Genomic DNA, 19,781 nt, shown 5'->3' with positions numbered 1-19,781 from the left:
TTGGAGATTTGATAGGTAGCTATAGTCTTAAACTATACGGTACACATGCTCTATTTCTTGTCTCATCCTGCCTGCCTGAATATGATTTTTGCCCGAACTTAAGTCTGAAATGTTTTTGGTTTGGTGTTACAAGTATGCTATTCTAATTACACGAACTGCACAATCGTGCTCATTATCAGCCCAAATCTGTATTTGTTTTCAGGAAGATTGAAGGAGATTAAGAAGAGTATCAATTAATTTTTTTTTCTTTTTCAGAAATGTTTTTTTCTTCTAGTAATGAAAAATTGCATTGAAAAATTGTTTGCGACTAAAACTTCACACAGAAAATCACAAAATTAACTAAAAATTTCTGAAATTCTCAGGTTGTAATTTTGAATATTTAATGTGATCGCTGTACGGACGCATGATGAACTACATATTAAAAAAATCTTCAATAAATAATTGGTGATATTTTGTTGGTAAACTTGACCGAAAATGTTTTCCTCGCCAGAATTTTTAACTTTCGCCAAATCATTTTTGAGAAATGCATTGTTATAGAATTTATAGATCATTCGAATACTAAAAATAATCTTGTAAATTTCAGTACTAAACAAAATGATAGTTGAAAAATAGATATTTTATCTCCACTGGAGGTACAATTTTTACGCAGTCAATTGTTGATTTCTTTCCAATTTTTATAATCTGAACTTTTCAAAATAAACTTGAATTGCAAAATTTTTATTGACAAGTGCATAAAAACTTGATTTACACAAGGGAACGGAGAGAAGTGAGTACACACACAGAGAAAATGGGAGGGGCTTTGTGTGAGAGGAGGAGACTTATAAATAGGAATATCACAACAAGAAATGGATAAAAATGAGGAAAGGAATTTCTGTAGTTTCTGATTTAATTTTTGAGGCCGAAGGAGGAAATGGAAGCAATTGTTTTTGAATCAGGCAGATTTTTCAAATTGAAAATTGAATTGAGAATGAGAAAAAAGCACCAAGAAGAATGTTTGAGAAACTGACAATTTGCATAGAGATAACTGGGAAATGGAAACGAACGAATCATTATTATAAGAGAGACAAAGAAACGAGAGAAAAATTAGAGACCATTGGGGGAGCAACCGGATGTGATGCACAATTAAAGCGACTAGCCCAATTCAACCATAGTTAGAGAAAGAAAGAGATTTTTATGGGGGAAAGAGGGAAAATTAGCTGAAGTGAGTGACAATTGAAAGTGTTTACAGAGAGGGATTAGCAAAATAAAACGTTAGAAAAATTAATTAGAAATGAAGAAAAACCGTTTGTCACACTAAAATGCTAAGAGGGTGGTGGGGTTGCAGCAGAAGCAAGAGGAGTTGGAGCAGCAGATGATCCATTATTCAAATGCTCTTTCAAATGTTGTTCAAGCTCATTCGGTGATTGACACACTTTTTGGCACACGGAGCATACAGTTCTCCACAACATCATCATCATTTCAAGACCCGATAGTCCATTTGGACCAAGCATTGCAAGAGGAGAAGCTCCCGGAGCACCGGATGTTGGGAGAATTGGGCTTTGAAGCATCGGTTTCTCAGTGACCGATGAGGCCACATCGAAGATTCGTCGTCCTGAAGTGTCTATATTTTAGGATAGAGAATTAATTGTAGGCGGGGCTTAGCACTTACCACGTCGTGATGGGCTTTGTTGCCACGAATGAGTTCCCATATGAACTTTGAGATTACCACGAGTTGTGAATGCGCGTCCACACATATCACATTTGAATGGCTTGTCTCCTGGAATTAACATTAGTTTTATAGTGAATATTTAAAACTAATTTTAAATTTTAATAGGTTGAGGTATATTTTTTATTAAGTGACATTCGCCTCTCATTCGCCCCGTTACTCGCCCAACTAGTGCGGTCTGGAGCCGTTTTTCACATAAATTTTAAGGATTTCCTGACCACAGAAAGTAAACATACCGGTATGAGTTCTCATGTGAATCTGGAGAGCAGAACTTGAGCTGAAATGCTTGAAGCACACTCCACATTGATGTTTCGACAGTACAGGCATTTGACGTGGCGGTGGTGGCTCTGTCTCCGCCCACATTTTTTGCATTGCAAGCAGTGGATTTTCGTTTTTTGGATTCGGTGTTGTTGAAACTTGTTGCTCCAAAATTGGGGGTTCCTCGAGTTTTTTGAGCTTCTCCTCAAATTCAGATGATTCTAAAATATCTTGACGAACCGATGAAGAACTATCACTGCTATTCGATGGAGAGAGAGATGCCATTTTTGGAGGATCATCTCGAGTGATTTTTTCTCTGCAAGTTTTCAGTTGTTTTGAAATTTTGGATATTCTAACTCAAATATAAAATTTATGAAAACTTACTCAACACTTGATGTATCCGTATTCGGGGACGAATCATTCTTCAGTTGCGCCGAGAGTATATTAGCTAAATTAAACTGCGTCGACATGTCAGTGGCATTGAGCGATGGTGGCGTTGTGAAGAAAGGAACAAACGGGAAAGTTCTGAAGAAAAACAAAACGATAAAAATTTTGATTGGAATCTATGCCAAGGTATGTTCGTGTGCCATCAATAACTTTAGGAACACATTGATAGGTAAAAATAATTACATTATATTTGTATCCTCGAAAAGTCAAGGGGTTTTAGAAAAATCTCTCGAAAAAACATATTAGTCTTGCACATTTATGGCATCACCAAAAATTGCACAAATTTTGGTAAAACCATGGACAACCGAGATATTAGTTCTCAAAGTAGAGAGGTGGTAGTGCAAAAAATAGGAAAAATATCTAAAACCACAGCAATTTCTAGATTTGAATATCCTTTCGTTCGTAATAATGTAAAAATATAATTGTACTATATATATCAAATAATAGTTTAAATTGACTTCTAATAGGGAGGCCATGTTTTACAACAAGAAATCAAAACTTACTGTACGCGTGTCGTCGTTGGAGTTGGCATAACCCGTGGAGGTTGCGTGAGAGAATTCCGATGCTCTGTGATATGAACAGCCAACTCTCCAGCATTCAAAAATCTTTGTTGACAGATTGGACATTGTTGACTAGCCTGAATCTGAGCAACTGCAGCGGCTGCAGAAGCTGCTGATGTTGGCGGATTATGAATATGTATTCGTTGAGGTGGTGCAATCTGATGTTGATGTTGATGCATTGCAGCAAGTTGAGGTGGTAATGAGATCGGAAGTCCACGGAATGAATGTTTCGATCTGTGAACTCCCATATGTGTCTTTAAATTTCCTTTGGTTGTGAAAGCCCGTTGACATATTTTGCACTTAAATGGTCGTTCTCCTGTATGAGTTCTATAATGCATTTGAAGAGCAGATTTACAAGAAAGAACCCGTCGACATAAAATACATTGATTTGGATCTGTTGTTGGTACTGCTTTATCTCCAACAAGAGCCCGAATCTTTTCAGCTTCATCACTTGTTGATATTTCCATCAATGCTTCCCAATCATCATCGTTATCGTGACGGCCAGCAGCAAAAACGTCAGCGCGAGGATCAAATGGCTGCCGCATTAAGACTAAAAATGAAGTTATTTTTGGATTTTTATCAGCAAAAATGTCAAAAAGTTTGTGAATTGTAGAGAAAAGTTTATATCAAAATTGATAATTTTTCAGCGAAACGTGAAAAGCGAAGGGTAAGTTTTGAGTTCAAAATTAACTTTTGCTTTTTTCAGAGAAAATTAAGAACCATATTGCTTTTAAAATTGCAAGCTTTATTGGCAGATTCAGAATTTTTTCATTTTTCGTTGTCTACTCACAAGGTGGTGGCATATTAGGAAACGCTGCAAACGGTGGAAACGCATGATTGAACAGTGACGCCATTTTCGATTTATCATCTGATTTTTGTAGTAGGTGTCCAAATAACTGATTTGCAACATGTTCACCATCTTCAACATCCATGTCTTCTTCTTCGTCCTCTTCTCGAATCTCCGATGTTCCAATTGATTCATTTATTGAAAATTGAAGACATGGAGTTGTAGGTGTTGATAAGAAGCATACAGAAGATGGAATTGTCGATGGAGGTACTGATGTACTACGGGATGCTAATGTTTTTTGGCATTTGTGCTCCCTAATCTAAAATTTTATATTTTTAATTTAGCAGATGTTTTTGAGAAATTAGGGAAAACCTCACAAGCAGGGGAAGTTAGTTCAGCTGAAGATTAAAAAAAACTATTTATTTGTAAGTTTTTTTTTAAATTAGGTTATTACAAAAATATGACGAATAACAAAAATTCATTAAACTGAAAAATTTTCCGATTTAAATTTTAGGAAACATTTTTGTGTTAATTTTTTTATGTCTTGTTCTCAAGTTTTTGGGTTGAACTGACTTGTTTTCCTTATAAGTAAAAGCTTACATCCTGTCCGTTTGAAAACGTTGTTGTACAAACATCACACGAAAATATCTCCTGCTCATCTTCATGAGCATCCAATACATGCCACGTCAGTGCTGCCGGAGATGAAAAACTCTGAAAACAGAAAGATTTTGAGAATCCCTCCCTATTCACTAAAAAATATCAACTTTTCATGTTTTTTGATTTGGCAACATTCACCTCTTCTTTTTTCCCCCCATAGCCTCTTTTCATACCAAAAATTGCGCGACATTGAATACATACAGTAATTTCATTTTTATTGGTTTTTGTCGTCGTTGTGATCGTCGTCAACGTCGCAACATCTCGTTTTTTGAAGGAAGGGGGGCCTTTTCTTTGTCAGACAAAGTGAATGAAACACGACCAAATAATACCATTAAAGTTATGGCTGGCACAAAAGGATACGGTAGGCGAAGAGGTCGTTGTTACCCCCCCCCCCCCCCTTTAAGGAAAAGAGGTGTTATTATATACATAGAATACCAACCTGAGAGCATGACTGTATTGGACATGATGATGTTGTTGATGCTGTTGATGATACATTTCGACTTGATGAATTTCCCAGTTGAGCACATAATGATAGAAACTGAAATTATAATATTCTCATTATTTTAACTTCAGCAACTGATTTTTGAAATTATACATACTGTAGTTGATTCTCCAGTGATTACAAAAGATGTTTGAATCCCTATTTCCTAATAAATATTTAATTTAATGATCGGCTTGGGTGTGGGAAAATTCGATTATGTACTCGCTATATTTTGCCGAAATTGGTAATTAATGAAATTTTTGGCAAGGCCGGTTAATGTGAAATTACCAAAAATAGAAGATGAAAGAAAATGATGAAGATGATGAAAATATGATATGAATGGTTGATGTTTGGGTCATTTTCCTCTATTGAGAGATTTTCATAAATTCCGTCTAATGATTAGGTCCTAAACATAAACTTTCTAAGCCCTTTCAAAATGCTCTCCTTCCTTTACATCTTTCAATTCATTAAAAACCTACAAAACTCTGAGTGTTTTCGAAAGAAGTGTAAAAGTTCACTGAAAATTTTCAGATCGGTTTTTCCAGTTCAAAATGTTAATCTGCCGCTAAATTATCTGTGTAAATGGGGTTTTTTTTTACAAATGTCTAGAACTGTCACAGTTTTTATTTTTGGTAACCGTAATACACTTGTGGTTTTTGTGGTCCCAATATTTGGGTTCTCGGAATAAAAATTGAAATGAAATGCTTAGAGAATAGTTTGAACAGATTTTAAACCTCTTTTAAACAAAGTTTTGCACCTAACAAGCTAGCCTTTTCAGTTACAAAAACATCTCTCTTAACTGCCTACCTGCTGTGGATTTGCAAATGGCACAGAAAAATGAGGTAAAATATTAGATCGATCCTCCAATGGAAGTGCTCCACCAGCTCCCTTCTCACAGTTATTTTCATCAAAACTCTTTGTCGATAAATCAATTGGAGACATCATCGCATCACCTTCTGTAAATATGTATTGTTATTTTTTAACTTTTTTGTAATTTCTGTTGTTGCAAGTTAAAGATTTAATGGACCCAACTCTCTCTAAGCTCCGCCCACTCTCTCTTCATTTATCTTTAATTTAATGTGTACCAAATCGGTGTCAATGGCGCGGAAAAAACGCAAAAATTATGCACGTCTTCTCCGCCGTCGGCGATCCGATTCATCTCTCTTCACAAGAAACAGAAGGGGTCGTAAAAATCGCAACAAACCGACGCAAACACATACATACACAGTTTGACATCGGTTGCTCGTTAACTTTTTGTCACACAAAAAGTCATCGTCGTCGCGTCAGATCGAAGGAAGCTGTATGGATGAAATAGCGTGTGAATTGAAAGAGATTCTTAACCATTAATGTGTGCGGAGACCCCGTGGAGGGACGGAAGAGGAGGAGGCTTTATGGGTTCGGAACCTGTCTCACCCCTCTCATTGAAATCTTTTTTCGCAACATTTATAATTTCCGAAACGCTTTTTTGTTGTTGAAAATAGAAATCGATTTGATGATCCGGAAGGGTATATTACCGTATTCGAAACGGAGACTTAATGGAACAGATGAACGGAGAGAGAGGAGGAGGCATCCGATTGGATGATGGGTGGAGACTTATGAGAGGGGATATATTATGATTGATTGGTTTGGAAGAAAAATGAATATGTGGAGATATTGGGAAGAGCAACATGATAAGTTCATAAAGTTTTACCAACTAAAATAGAATGGAGTGTAAAAGATTTTTACAGGCTAAATCTAGGTATCATTGTGTTCAAGGGAGACGTTTCAAGAATGTTTTTGAAATGTATACTTGTAGTCGAAAGTTTGAGTCGCTCCGTGTTCACCTATCCTAATTTTTGAAACAAAGTTTGCCTTCGAACAAACTTTATATTTCAGGTTTCTTTTTATTAATCTTGCAAAATTTTGAAAATTCTGAATTATTTTAGTTTTTTTTCATTTCGAGTATATTTCTGCTCAGCTGTCTATTGCCATTTGGACATATGAGCAAACGGCTGAAATGTTGAGCCCTATTATTTCCAACTTCCGAATTTTCAGAATTGAACGTTGGTCAATTTCAGTTTTTTGCACCTCACAGTCCCCCTAACTTCTAGGCAAAAAATAAATCTTACTCCTCCTGTTCCACATTCTTCAGTTATCAATAAAACAGAGAGTATCGTCCCTAAATAGAAAGTCATCTATATACCAATTTAATAGTAAAATAAAACTTCTCCAAAAAGCAACAACCTTCCTTCCAAATGTCATAAAAAATTGTAAAAACGGTAAATGATCAAAAGAAGAAGAAGGCGTCGGAAACACATAAAACTTCATCCCCTTCTCCCAACAACGACGTCTTCGGGTCGCAACAAAACATTAAGAGTTTCAAATTGAACAAAAAAATTGAAAAATAATTGCGAGAATTAGCCAAAATTAGAGAAAAGGAATGAAAATGAGGGGGTGAAAAGGTTAAGTACGCTCTAATAAACATTACGAAAAAGGCAGCAAAAAACGAAGAAGGAGGTGGGTTTAACGGAAAAATTAAGACGATGTCAACGATTGATTATTGACAAAAAGGGCATGATTTGATTAACTTTTCCGCATATTACAACTAATTCGAGTCGATTGGGACACGATGTGTCTACAGAGGAAAGATGGAGGATACTGTAAATATGATAACGGCCGATTGAGAAAGGGGACTATGATTGTACAATTAGAGACATAATTTGAAGTTTTCAAACGAACAAATTAAAACATCGAAGCAAAACGACAACTTCAAGTATTTAGATCAAAAGATCCAAAGTAAATCCTGTTTCTTCAAAAAACACTGGAAGCAACAAATTTTGAACTTTCTAGATATCTTCAATTGTTTTAATATAATTTTGGGTAACCACACAAAATGTCGCTGTACATTAACTGTATAAAGTAAATTTCAATTTGAAAATTTTTAAAGTGAATGATTCATTTCTTTGAGAACTGGAAGACTGCTCAAAATTGGATATTTTTAGGCTTTAATTTTTTTAAATTAAAATTTCCAAAAATATTCCAAAATGTTTGCATACCCCTAGAGACCTTTACAATTATAATTTTTTCCGAATTCAATTTAAGAGCAAAATTACGGTCCTCCAAAGTAGTAGTAAATAGACTCGAAAAATCTGCTCTCAAAAAAATTTCAGCTGAAAGTTAAAACAAAAAATCTCGTCAAACTGCTCGGAAAATCAACGATATTTCTTAACCAACTTTAGCGTTTTTCTAGGTGCCATTTACGGAAGTGGCCGAAGTTGGCGAAATTTGGCTGAGAATTTGGTGACGAGTTGCCTTTTGCAGCTGAAATCTTTCAATTATCAGATAGTACTGGATTCAAAGGAACTACCCAAACTTTCGTTCGAGGCGAGAATTACATGACGCTATCTATTTTCAGTTTTGAACTGTTTGATTGTGCAAATATCGTAATTGAGCCCCTTAAAATAAAGTACTCTGGTAACTGCAACTCATGAGCAAAAACTCAAAAACTCTTCATTTTTATCATCTTATCTGTGTGCGAGTCAGTTGGTTTGATATCATCCATTCAATAATAGTCTCATTCATTCTCTTCTCACGCGCTCATAAAGAGTCCTCCAATGTTAATGAGTGTTATCCAAACGCTCCTCCTCCCCAAATATCTTTTTTTTCAACTCATCTACCTCTGCTACCATCAAAAATCCATAAAATATATGAGATGATGATACTCTGCTGGTCCTCAAATACACACTCTCACACACACATTGTGACACACACACATAATGTTTCAATTTTCGTCTCCATCGTCCAACCAATTCATATTGCTTGTTGAAGGAGGAAGCTCTGATATTGCACACTATTTCTCTCGTATTACACAAAAACACTATAATAAATGATCGAGTTTCGAGGGGAGAAGACCCACAGAAGAAGAATTCTGATTCGCAACAACAACGTCTTCATCCTGCCACTCTAAACTTCTTTTGTGTTCGATCATAAATTCGATTTTATGATGGCTCGACTCGACTCGTGTCGAAGGCGGCGGCTCGCGGACCTCGAACACAATAATGTTGCCACTTGAAGCACAAAAAAGAGAGAATCAATAAGGCTTTCAATAGAAAAAAATAATAATGGGCTCAGCCAATGGAAGAATCAGCAGAGAGATGAGATGACAATAAGTCTCAAGTCTCACACACAAGAGCACTTGTTCGTCACAAAAAATGATTTGTGAAGATGAAGCCGAGAGCTGATGGTGGTGGTTTAGAGACAACTGATACCGGAAATTATGATACAAATGATACACTTCTTTTCTCAAAGATGAATATAAAATTTTTTTGAGCATACGTGCCTGCAAGGCAACCTCGGCCTAATAGTAAGCCTATATATCTTTAAATAAAAAAAGGTTAATCTTAAATTTCAACATGTTTATAGAAAATATACGACTGTAAAATTTGTATGCACATACACAGGCAGAAAGTACCAAGAAATATTCTGCATACAAAGTCATGCTCTAAGAGACTGGGTCTTCACATTCATCGAATTGTCAACAGCTGTTGAAATGTTTGACAGTACTGAATGGAAAATTAAACTTTTATTGTCACAGGTGAAATATTTGTGAAACTCGTTTTGGTTAACATTATCTACTAAAAACTTTCAAAACAAATTTCAGTCTTGCTCTTTGAGCTGGACACCAAGTTCAAATTGTCAAATTGTCATCCCCTTTTCAACATGCTCTCATCCTTTCTCTCTCATGTCTGTCTGTCTCAGAACTTGCCAAATTGATTGGTTTTCTTTTTCTCCGAAACTCTTTCTCCCTTCCCCTTGCACTCCCATATTTGGACATTTTCTCTCTCTCTCTCTCGTTTCTCTGCTTTCTTGCTCTTTTTTCTCTCTCACTTTCTCCTCATAGTCGCTTATGATTGGATGGAAATGTGACGGAGGGGCGGAGCAATATGAAAAGATGAATGGAAATATAATAAGTGTCTCTGGTCTTCGGGAGGAGCTCTTTGGACTACGGTAGGTTTTGATTGGTTATGATTGAAAGAATCGAAGGAAAAGCATTGAAAAAACACTAAAAATGAGGTAAGAAGATACGAAAGAGATAGAGATAAGAGATATGTTATCATATTTGACAAGGTTCTGTGTTGGAAACATTTTAATGAAAAAGTGTTCCTTGAAGTGGAACAGATGTGACAGATTTCTCATTAAAACTTAAAAAAATGAATGAACGAGAAATATATGATAAATTATATTTAAATGAAAATGCCAAACTAGGATGGTTTTGGTAATATTAATTTTTTTTTAATACTGGTTTTCTAGCAAATGTCTCGTCCGAAACTATTCGAAGTAATATGAATAATATTGATAAGTTGATAAGAGGAATTGACATTAAAATTGTAAATTTACACCAATTTATTGTCTCCTTCCAATTTTCATTACTTATGTCCCAAAAACCCATAAAAACTAGTGATAACTGGTTTTTCTAGAAAGTCTAAAAACCTTCAAAAATGTAGAACTAAAATGATTTTGAAACATTCCAAAAGTGCGTTTTAAGTTTTAATATTCAACTTTGTTATTTTCGCAGAAAATTTCAAGATTTCAAGGTCGATCATCATCGCCTTGTTTCATTTTCTTGTCTTTTACTTCATTAAACACCCCGCATTTTCCTCTCATTTCCCTCAACTTACCACCAGACATTCGACGTGGTTTTGACTGTTTTCTGCGGGATGAAACCGCGGCCATCTCGGCGAGCAGCTCATTCATCTGGAGCTCTGAAAAGTTGAAATTACTAGAAGATGAGCATGATAGGCAAAGAATGAAAGAGTAATAGTGGACAAGAAGAGGGAAAAAAGCAGAGAAAAGGATACAAAACAACACACACAGAGAAAAGAGACAGAACAAAAACGATTTATATTAGAAAGATGAGAAGGCGACGGGACAAGGGGGCACATATTGCGAAAACAAGGCTATTATCAAAATTTATATTATTAGAGTAAAATGGTAAAAGTATTGAAGACACGAGATGGCAGTAAGGGAATGGGAATGGAATTCAATTGACGATAAAAAATTGAACTTTAAAATAGAGTCATTAATCATAAATGATATTGCTCGAATGAGCTAGTTATCGAGCGGCGAGCCTATAGTCTAAATTTGCCCATAATGCATTTTTGGAATGAACATTTTTGAATTATGCACCGGCTCGCCATTTGTCTTTGCAAAAGTTACGAAATACTTGGTTATATGACTGGGTTTAGGCCGCACCCAGATTCAGCCCAAAATTGATCTAACTCTTTTCAGCGTCTCAGCCAAGTTTAAAACGATACAATACAAGTTTCACAACAGCTAGATAAAACGTGAGTTTAATTTGGGTACATCATAAACCAGGACTTTCTCAAGTTTGCCCCGAGCTTTGTCAGTTTTTGAAAGAGTAATTTTTGGATCAACCATAGGCAATCAGTTCGCGCCAAATGACGAGTATAGCCGCAGAAGAATCTTGAATCGGATGATTTTTTTCGAGTGTAAATATGAAATTTTGTTGTTCATGGTTGGGTAAAGAAAGAATATCTCAAAAAATGATCAGGGGAAGGTAGTGAGTGATGATGTGAGTAAGTGAGGGTGTAGAAGATGAAAATCGTATAAAATGAGTGAGTGAGCGGTTCCCCTTTTCCATGAGGTGGATACGGTGTTGCAATTGAAATAGTTGGAAAAAAAGGATGGAAAAAAGATCGGATCGGTATGAATATAAAGTGCGAGATGCGGTTGAAGATTCCGTTAAATTTGGTGGGGTCTGAGTTCTGTTTGTGTGTGTTCTACAGGCTTTTCGGATTATGAGTCATCAGATCTTGTAGACTAGAATTATTTTAGGTTGAGTTGTAAAGTTTGATTTCTAAATTTAGATAGGAAATGAGGATCGGACGTTTTCAGATACAAGCCTTAGTGCAAAGCTAACCCAGAAATTTGTTATAGATACATATATCGCTATAAAGTGACAGTGTCCCTTTCTCGCAAATTGTGGCGTCACAATTAGTTTCTAGTACAAATCATTTTTAAAAATCATGCTCGACGCCAGACTACAGAAAAAATGGTTGCTCCGTCTTGCAGATGTTAAGCTTCTGTAAGTGAGCTCTGAAAGGTGTTAGCTGAGATATTAAAAATAACATGGCAGGTTGAAATTGTTTTATGTGAAAATGGAACTACATTATTGAAAGTTCTCAAGAAAGTCTCAACCTCAGAACTTGACTAAAAAAGCAGAAATTTCTAAAAATGGCAAATCAATGAATGAATAACTGAATTACTTGCATGATTTGTTGAATGATTGATAAAACACTAATTGAATTAATGAACACAGTCAACCCCAGAAAAAGTCTTTTTTTTTCTCTCTTCATCAGAAGACGTCGTCGATGATTCGAGACGAATTTGATGATAATTGTCACCCCCGTGGTGGTGGTGGTGAGGGGAGACATATTCGATTCGATTCGCGCCAGGTACTCATTCTTGTACCTGACGCTCCGGGCGCCTGTGTGAGGGACGAGATATGATCTGGTAAAATATGAGTTGTTGCAAAAGAGAGAGAGAAGGCGACCGCCACGGGAGACCGACACGTCTTCTCCCTCATACATGACTCCGCCCATTTTGTTCTTTTTCTTTTTCACTCCGTTTCAGAACTGATAGAGATGCAAGTAGTTTGGGCCCCCGGCAGTTCCGAGACCCAAAAGCCCCGCCCACTTTTAAATTGCCCATTTGAGATAGTGAGAACGAGAAGTGAGAGGGTGCAGAGAGGCAGAGATAAATGAATTACTACTGTGTGGGGCTCTCGATGATGATGAGGAGAAGCCTCCCCGGGCCTCAACCATGGGGCGGCTGTTTGTGTTGCAATTTTATGATTTAGCTAGATTGTGATGGAAGAGGAGCAATGAAAAAGAAAATGTTAGAATAGAGAGAATACAAGTAATCTACTCAAATTGGGAAGTTGATGATAAAACTAGGTTTCCGTGAAGTTAGACAAATAGAAAGGAATCTTTGGGGCCAAACAAATTTACCTTCTGCAAACATCGTACTTCTTTAAGTCATATTAATATTTCACCCCCAACAATTTGTATAAAACCAAAGAATCGTGATATGAGCAAGAAAAACAAATACGGTCTATTAAAAATTAGCAACAAACTTATTTTTTAGAACTTCCTAGAAGTTTCACGGTAAGTTGCGATTGCTGGGCAGGCAAGTAGGTAGGCATTTTTGTGTTAAATTTCATCAGATTCCAATTTCGAAATGTTTTTATTTTGAAAAAATTACTTCAATTAAAAAGAGATGAAATACTTTTAATTTTTTTAACATCTTTGAATTCTAGAACTTGTATGAGATTAATTTTTGATTATGCCTTCCAGAATCAGATGCACAAAATCTAGATATTCCAGTTATAAATGGAGTACTTTTAAATTTATGAGTTATCTAGGGTTACTGTAGAAAGGTGTCTAGGTTACTGTGTGAAAGAAGGATGGTACAAGTTGAATAACTTGATCGAGTCCCAATCCATGTATGACATACACGAGGCACGAGCAAAAAAACGTATGTCGCGGGGTGTCGTCGGTTAGTAAAAAAGAACAAATATAAGAATTTGAGGAGTAGGATTGCGGAACAAGGAGAAGCTTCCTCTCTGGTCTCTATAGAGAGACGGTAGAGAATTAAAGACAACGGTATGTACAGGAGCAAGACGAGACGAGTAATCATCCATTTTCTTCGGGTTTTTCTATTTCTTAGTTGCTCCTCCTTTTCCTCTCATAAATCATCACAATATTGACATTTCGTTTTTTTTTTCTCTTCGCCTTTATTCGACCGCCCGTTTGCTTTTTGCTTTTCGTTTTGCGTAAAGTTGTGTTTTACGGTAACGAACATGATGACAGGATCGAATTGCTTCTTCTTCTTCATCATCAATGTATGCTTTTTTAGTTCCATTCCATTTTCTCCCGACAAAGTGCTTTTGCTCAAGAAAAGTTGGGTAATGGTCAGAGAGCTAAAGGGTAACTGGATTAGGGATCAACAGATGGTTTGGTTCGCAAATAAACGGCGCTTGAGCCTCTCCACCTACAATGACGTGGCATATTCGATTAGATTTTTTGAAAAATTGAGAAACAGTATGACACTATTAATTGTTCTGTGACAGCAATCAAAATGAATTTTAAATTTGACATTTGGAGACAATTATTTTGACAAGAAGCTTCCCTAACTCATTTTCTTTTGAGATAGAAAAAAGATGTCATGTTTCAATTTGTCATCAAATACCTTTTTATCTAGTTTTCCAATAAACCAAGGAATGTAGAAATAAAAAACTTCAATTAGTCATAATGATTTCGAATTTTTGTGATACGGTGAAATGTTGATTTGATGAAATTCAAAGATTTATTGAAAGGCCTAAGTCTACGCCTAACCTTAAGCCTCAGCCTAAGCCTAAGCCTCACCATTCTTGAGTTCTCAAATTTTCAGCCAAAGTTTCTGTAAACTGACCATTAGAGATTTGACCATACAGAGTTGTAAGCCTTGCAATGTTCACGAAAAAGTTAGTTGAAATCAAAAATTAGGATGGTAAGATTTGAAAAATCAAAACATTTGAAAAAGTTTTATCATGCTATTTGGTCATTTTGAAAAGGAGTAAGTTCTTCACCTTTACGGCATCGGAGATTGAAAAACCTTTGGCATCGGCTATTGTTCTCCAACTCAAAACAAAACAAGTTCTATAGATTTTCATATTTTCAATTAGATATCCACTTGAATGATATTCCATATCCTTCCTGTTTTATCATTTCTTCAATTGTTCCCTTCATCATCTGGCACTTCCTGCCCTTCTTCCTTTTCTTCACTAACCCTATAATCTGATGCTCAAGAACAGAGGAACCTAATAGAATTGCGAATCAAAAGGGCATGTTCGACGACAAAATTAACTGACTGACTACAAGAGGGCACGCCAACCTCATATATGTTATGTCAAAAAAATCATTAACAATTCGGGTGTGTGCAATCCAATCTTTTCCGCGACAAGACAAAGAAATGTGTCGGCGTATCTTCGTCTCGTACACTATTTTTCCTCTCACAGTAATCGGCACGTTCATTTTTCCAAGGCGGTGTGGGACACGGGGCGCCATGTCTTTTGTGCACCTCCTGTCGATTTGAAACGATTAAAAATTCGAAAAAGGCGAAACAAACCAACCAAACATACATTTTGCATATATTACTGTAGAAATAAAAAGAGGAATTGTTAGGAGAAGAAGAACGGAGGATGTTGAGGTTGTATGGGGGCACGCGTAATTATGTTGCAAAGCGGGTTTCTATGGTCGTGGAGAAGAAGATTAGAGACCGGCGGCGCCCCAGAATAAGACGGTTCAGACATTTTTGAAGACGTGGGAGACACCACAAGGGTCGATACTTTGTCTTGTCGTTTGCCACCTTTGGAGCGGCAAGTGCATCAACGGTGTGAGGGCACAGGAACCTGTCTATTGCCACGTCATAAATCAAATCGACCACTTCTGAGAAAGCGACACTACTGAAGGTCTGCTAGTACTTGGTGGAAGGAAATGAGAGACAAAGAATGTTAAATTACAAACTTTTTTGCGAAACATTCCCTTTGGGTCATATCATATTAAAATTTCTGCACTGTTAGGAACTAAAATCAAGATCAGGTTTAAAAGTAAACAAGCATAGAAGATCCTGCAAATTATGTTTTACCTTCATAGGTTTGATTTGGAATATTCTATTTTCACTATTGAACCCGTGCTCTAGCTCTATTCCGCCGGTTTATATCTCGGTTGTCTTCAGGTATATCAAAAAATGTTCAACAACAAAAATTCAGGAAGTATTTTATTTCTCAACAGTTTTTAAGAAGTTTAAGAGCAAGGGGACAGTTTATAGAAAATTATAATTATGATGTGTATTACAATTTGTATTATAAAGTACTAAAATAAATTTTATATCGTTGAATGAATGTTGTTTAAAAAGAAACTTTCTCCCACATCCTTAACTAGATACTTACAGTAACCCCCACATTCATTCATGAAATCTAATAAATCCCCTGATGGCCCTCAATTTTGAAAACTTGTAACCAATCTGCTCCGATTCGTTGTCTATTACTTTGGCGGTGTACATAGTAGTAAATCCACTCAATCTATGTATGTCCATACTTTCTCCACACAAATGTGTTTATCCATGTGCCTTTAATATGAGAATCGAGATTTGAATTCCCCAGAGCAAACCCTCGATATATATGGGGCAAATCTTCAATTTCTCTATTCTTTTCTTCTCGTTTTTCGATTTTGCCAAGAAGGGGAACTCTTTCCCCTTTTTTTCAATTTGTTTCTCTATGTCTTTGTGAAAAGAGAGAGAAAGGAAGAGCCGCGCCCATCCATCCGATTATGGTAACTTTATGCCTCGTCGATGCTTTCTTGCTTGCCGCAGTCAATTTGTGCAGATTAGCCACGCCAAGCCAAACATTTGAATAAGCGGAGGGAAGAAGCTTTGAGCTCCACAGATTGTTCCAATAAATACGATGAAAACCGGCAATTTCCATTCACGAAATCCATGAAATATTCTCAATCATTTAGCATAGATCTGAACGTGCCAATTATTGCCTCTGCCGGAAACTCGAATGACTACTGTAGCAGCAGTGGCAGCAATGAGGAGTCGCCAATTCATTTGATATGAATTGCTCCGGCTCATGCTCAGCATCATCTCGAAATTTTGGCGCCTTTCTTCATTTGTGTTTAGTTGAGATGACTTTGCAAATTGGAATTCATAACGGTGTGAGATGAAAAAGGAATTAGTATTCAAAGAAGAAGAAGAAGTTATATGGATGTGTGTATGCTTATATAATAAGGGGTCAGATGGAAATGAAGAAATATTCATTTCATTATTTGGAGCCAAAAGATCGGTGTTATTGGATTAGAAATGTGTGGAAATATGTGAGCAAAAGCAAGAATATGAATAGATGAAATGAAAATGTTGGAATGAAATAAAGATGATGTTTTAGACTGAAAAGAATACAAAATTTGGGTTTTAAGTATTTTACGGAGAGTCTGAAATAATAATTGTAAGAAGTGAGTCTATCTGGCTCAGCTTAGCTTATTTCAGGTTGTTATTTTGGGTTTATCAAAAAATTATCTATTGACAAAATTTGTATTGTTTAATTTTCTATAAATTTGCAGTGAAACGTTTTGTGAAATATTCAAAATGAACAAAGATATAAACTGTTAAAAAAAACAGCCGGATTTAGAAAAATGGAAAAAATAGTCATTAAAGAATTCTCGGTGCAACATCCAAGTACTAGAGAAGTTGAAGAATGGTCCGATATGATTTACAACTGACCCGAGAGAAGATGCGGGTGGGTTAATGGTGTTACAATCCTAATGGTAAAGTGAAAAATGAGTTCTCAGGTTTAATTTTCTAGTATTTAGGGCTATGGATGAATTTGAAAAAGAATCGGTGTTTAATTAGAGAGGGTAGTGAGAAATGGAATGGGAAACAATTCCTCTAAACAATTGGCAAAGCTGGTTTAGGAGATCTCCAGAATTACCAGTAAGACAACAATAAAAATGAAAAAACCCATTAGTCTGGTTACAAGTGACCTAAAATTGAACATTTCATGCACTTGGATAATGTGATCTAGAAGATTTCGAGAAAAGCCAGCGGAGGCAGAAGAGGGAAACAAAGTACATTGATTAATTGAAAAGTTCTGAAGCTCAATCCAGACATACTAAAAAGTTTTAGAGTATGATAAAAAATCAAATAGCCACGTTTAAGAAGGGTATCAAAAACTAGAAATCTGGAAGAACCGAAATGGAATTCAACACAATGAAAAATTTGAAATCTCTTATGTCATCCTCTCCTCTCTCTCTCTTTCATTCTCTTACTATCTCCGACTCTCATGGTGGCTTCTTCTCCTGTTTGAGCTTCGGTGCGAGCTTCTGTGTGAGCATCTCCCTCTCCGAAAGAGCAGCTAATAATCGTGCCATCAAAAAAAAGAGTGTGCTCCAAGAAGAAGCGGGACGTCTTCTTCTTTCTCTGCGGGCTCCACCCAGTTTATGGCTCGACCAATAATAATTGTGGATGCCGAGGAATAAGGCGTGGCTTCTCCGTCATAACTACCGTAGGATTTGTAAGCACAAAAAGGCCGATGGAGCCGTGCGAGGGCATTACGAATAGGATTGCAATTTCCTCCCGTTTTGCGTGTGAAGAAATGAAATGAAATTTAAATTTAATTAAAAACGTTTTGCGTGTTTAAAAAGCCCAAGTGAATCAGTGTAAAGGGACTCTCGGAAATGAGTATAACTGTGCAATGGCAACACAAAACTGGAAAACTGGAAAAATGAAAACTTAACTTGTGGACTTTATAGATGTCCCTTCAAGATATCACTTGAGCTATTCCATTTCTCTCAAAATGAGACAAAGTCAAACATTTTTCTAGATCGTATAGCAGTTTGATTTGTTTGATGGACTGGGTTAGTGTCAAATAAAAATGTGTCCAGAAGTGGATTTATGACAGTCAACGGCAAAGATTTAAACTTCGTTGGGGGGGGGGGGGGGCTAGAAAATGTAATTTAGTTGAAGAACGTACGTTTGTGAGATTTCAAACATTTTCAGATTGTTAGATTTTCAGATAGAAAACATCGTTATCCCTAACATATTTCTTAATTATCAGGACTTATTCAGTATAAAGCACGGGTAACGACGGAAATCCTACAAAACGTTTTATCGAGGAATATTATTTCAGCGCAGTTTCATTTTAAAATAGCTTTTATTGTGTTCGAAAAGATTCACTATCAGGTACATAGGAGTTCAAAAACTGTCCGAATAAGTTAAATAAGTTAATAAAATAAGTTAAAGCTTGTTTCAGATTAATCAATTAGTTTTCTACATTTTACATTAAATTTTGATGAGAAATATTGGAGAAACATGCCGTTATCGATCATTTTCTAAAATTACAGGCAATTATTAGCGTCCACATTTTAGAATTTTTAGAAATTATAATCTAGAAGCCCTGAACTGGTCCAAATTTTGACATAGGCTATTTCTCAAAGTGTGTTATACATCTACAGATCCTCATTTTACCCTCAGAGTTCAAAGCGAGATATTTTCCATTTAAAATTACTGTTTTGAGACATGTAGAATTGTTCTGAGTTCGGTTTTTCGCGGTCTTCTGATATGTGTTTTGTTGAAAAATTTGATAACAGATTTTCTTTTTCAAATTGAATTTTTCAAAAGTTTTATAGATTTTTTACATAGCCCTAGGGCCTAAACTCTTAAAAATCCAAATTTTATTCTCCAGTCACCTTCTAATAGAGAAGATACAAAAAAGGCGACAATGTTCTAATGATCGTCAATTGTTAGAAATCCCAACTTTTGTCAGTTGCCAAGAACTCCCAAGAGTCTTGTTATCCACATGTTCTTTTAGTATATCCAATTTGAAATAAAATTATGTTATTGGACATCTTAAAAGTGGCATATTGTAACATGAATAATATATACAACATGTTCCTTTCTCTCTCTCTCTCTCATCTTATTGCTCTCCTCAAATCATTTAACTGCTCTAAGAGCCCATCTCATGTCACCTCTTATTTCCTGCCTGTATATTATCTATTATTCAATATTAGCACTGATGTCAATCAAAAAAGAGAGATAGAAGCACATCTTCTTCTTCTTTCTCTCGCCTTTCCCTTCCGGGACTGACGACGCAGTTGTCGATGCTCGTAAATATTGTTTAGAAAAGAAGGCCCTGTTCGGGTGATGGCATGTTACACCTAACATTGGAAACGAAAAGAAGAAGAAAGAAAAGAACGGTCGTTTTTGTGAATTATTGCTTTTGAGAAGCATCGGAAGGCCGTCCAGAGAGGTGATGAGACAACTCGCGCACCCTTCAACCAATGAAACATTGGG

General features: G+C 36.1%; 1 protein-coding gene and 5 non-coding genes across 6 annotated transcripts; 4 read left to right on the top strand and 2 right to left on the bottom strand.

The window, feature by feature from the left end:
- Window positions 1-703: 703 nt before the first annotated feature.
- On the bottom strand, window positions 704-10,636 carry sem-4 (Spalt-like protein sem-4). Its single transcript, NM_059596.5, has 10 exons — window positions 10,553-10,636; window positions 5,703-5,851; window positions 4,854-4,952; window positions 4,358-4,468; window positions 3,761-4,076; window positions 2,914-3,520; window positions 2,348-2,488; window positions 1,942-2,279; window positions 1,649-1,756; window positions 704-1,591 (listed from the first exon to the last, which is right to left on the bottom strand). Exons 1-10 carry the CDS (start codon window positions 10,626-10,628, stop codon window positions 1,302-1,304), a joined length of 2,235 nt encoding a protein of 744 aa, NP_491997.1. The 5' UTR covers window positions 10,629-10,636; the 3' UTR covers window positions 704-1,301.
- Window positions 8,825-8,895, top strand: F15C11.4. The gene has a single exon (NR_050241.1). It is a non-coding gene; the product is annotated as an Unclassified non-coding RNA F15C11.4 (non-coding RNA).
- A 3,528-nt stretch (window positions 10,637-14,164) lies between the features above and the next one.
- 21ur-15531 lies at window positions 14,165-14,185 on the top strand. The gene has a single exon (NR_050240.1).
- Window positions 14,186-15,169: 984 nt separating this feature from the next.
- Window positions 15,170-15,377, top strand: F15C11.5. Its single transcript, NR_050239.1, has one exon. It is a non-coding gene; the product is annotated as an Unclassified non-coding RNA F15C11.5 (non-coding RNA).
- A 208-nt stretch (window positions 15,378-15,585) lies between these two features.
- Window positions 15,586-15,725, bottom strand: F15C11.6. The gene has a single exon (NR_050238.1). It is a non-coding gene; the product is annotated as an Unclassified non-coding RNA F15C11.6 (non-coding RNA).
- A 3,809-nt stretch (window positions 15,726-19,534) lies between these two features.
- Window positions 19,535-19,648, top strand: F15C11.7. Its single transcript, NR_050237.1, has one exon. It is a non-coding gene; the product is annotated as an Unclassified non-coding RNA F15C11.7 (non-coding RNA).
- Window positions 19,649-19,781: the final 133 nt, after the last annotated feature.

The sequence above is a fragment of the Caenorhabditis elegans genome, chromosome I (genome assembly GCF_000002985.6).
Source record: "Caenorhabditis elegans chromosome I".
NCBI lineage: Eukaryota > Metazoa > Nematoda > Chromadorea > Rhabditida > Rhabditidae > Caenorhabditis > Caenorhabditis elegans.
Note: the sequence above shows the minus strand (reverse complement) of the source record. Positions and strands in the feature narration are given on the sequence as shown.

What these genes read in the sequence shown, in the direction of transcription:
- sem-4 (NM_059596.5), bottom strand. Translation starts at nt 10,628, where the DNA reads ATGAATGAGCTGCTCGCCGAGATGGCCGCGGTTTCATCCCGCAGAAAA. An exon ending in CAATACAGTCATGCTCTCAG is followed by an intron (nt 4,469 to 4,853) that starts GTTGGTATTCTA and finishes TTCTGTTTTCAG; the next exon opens with AGTTTTTCATCTCCGGCAGC. An exon ending in ACGGATACATCAAGTGTTGA is followed by an intron (nt 2,280 to 2,347) that starts GTAAGTTTTCAT and finishes GAAAACTTGCAG; the next exon opens with AGAAAAAATCACTCGAGATG.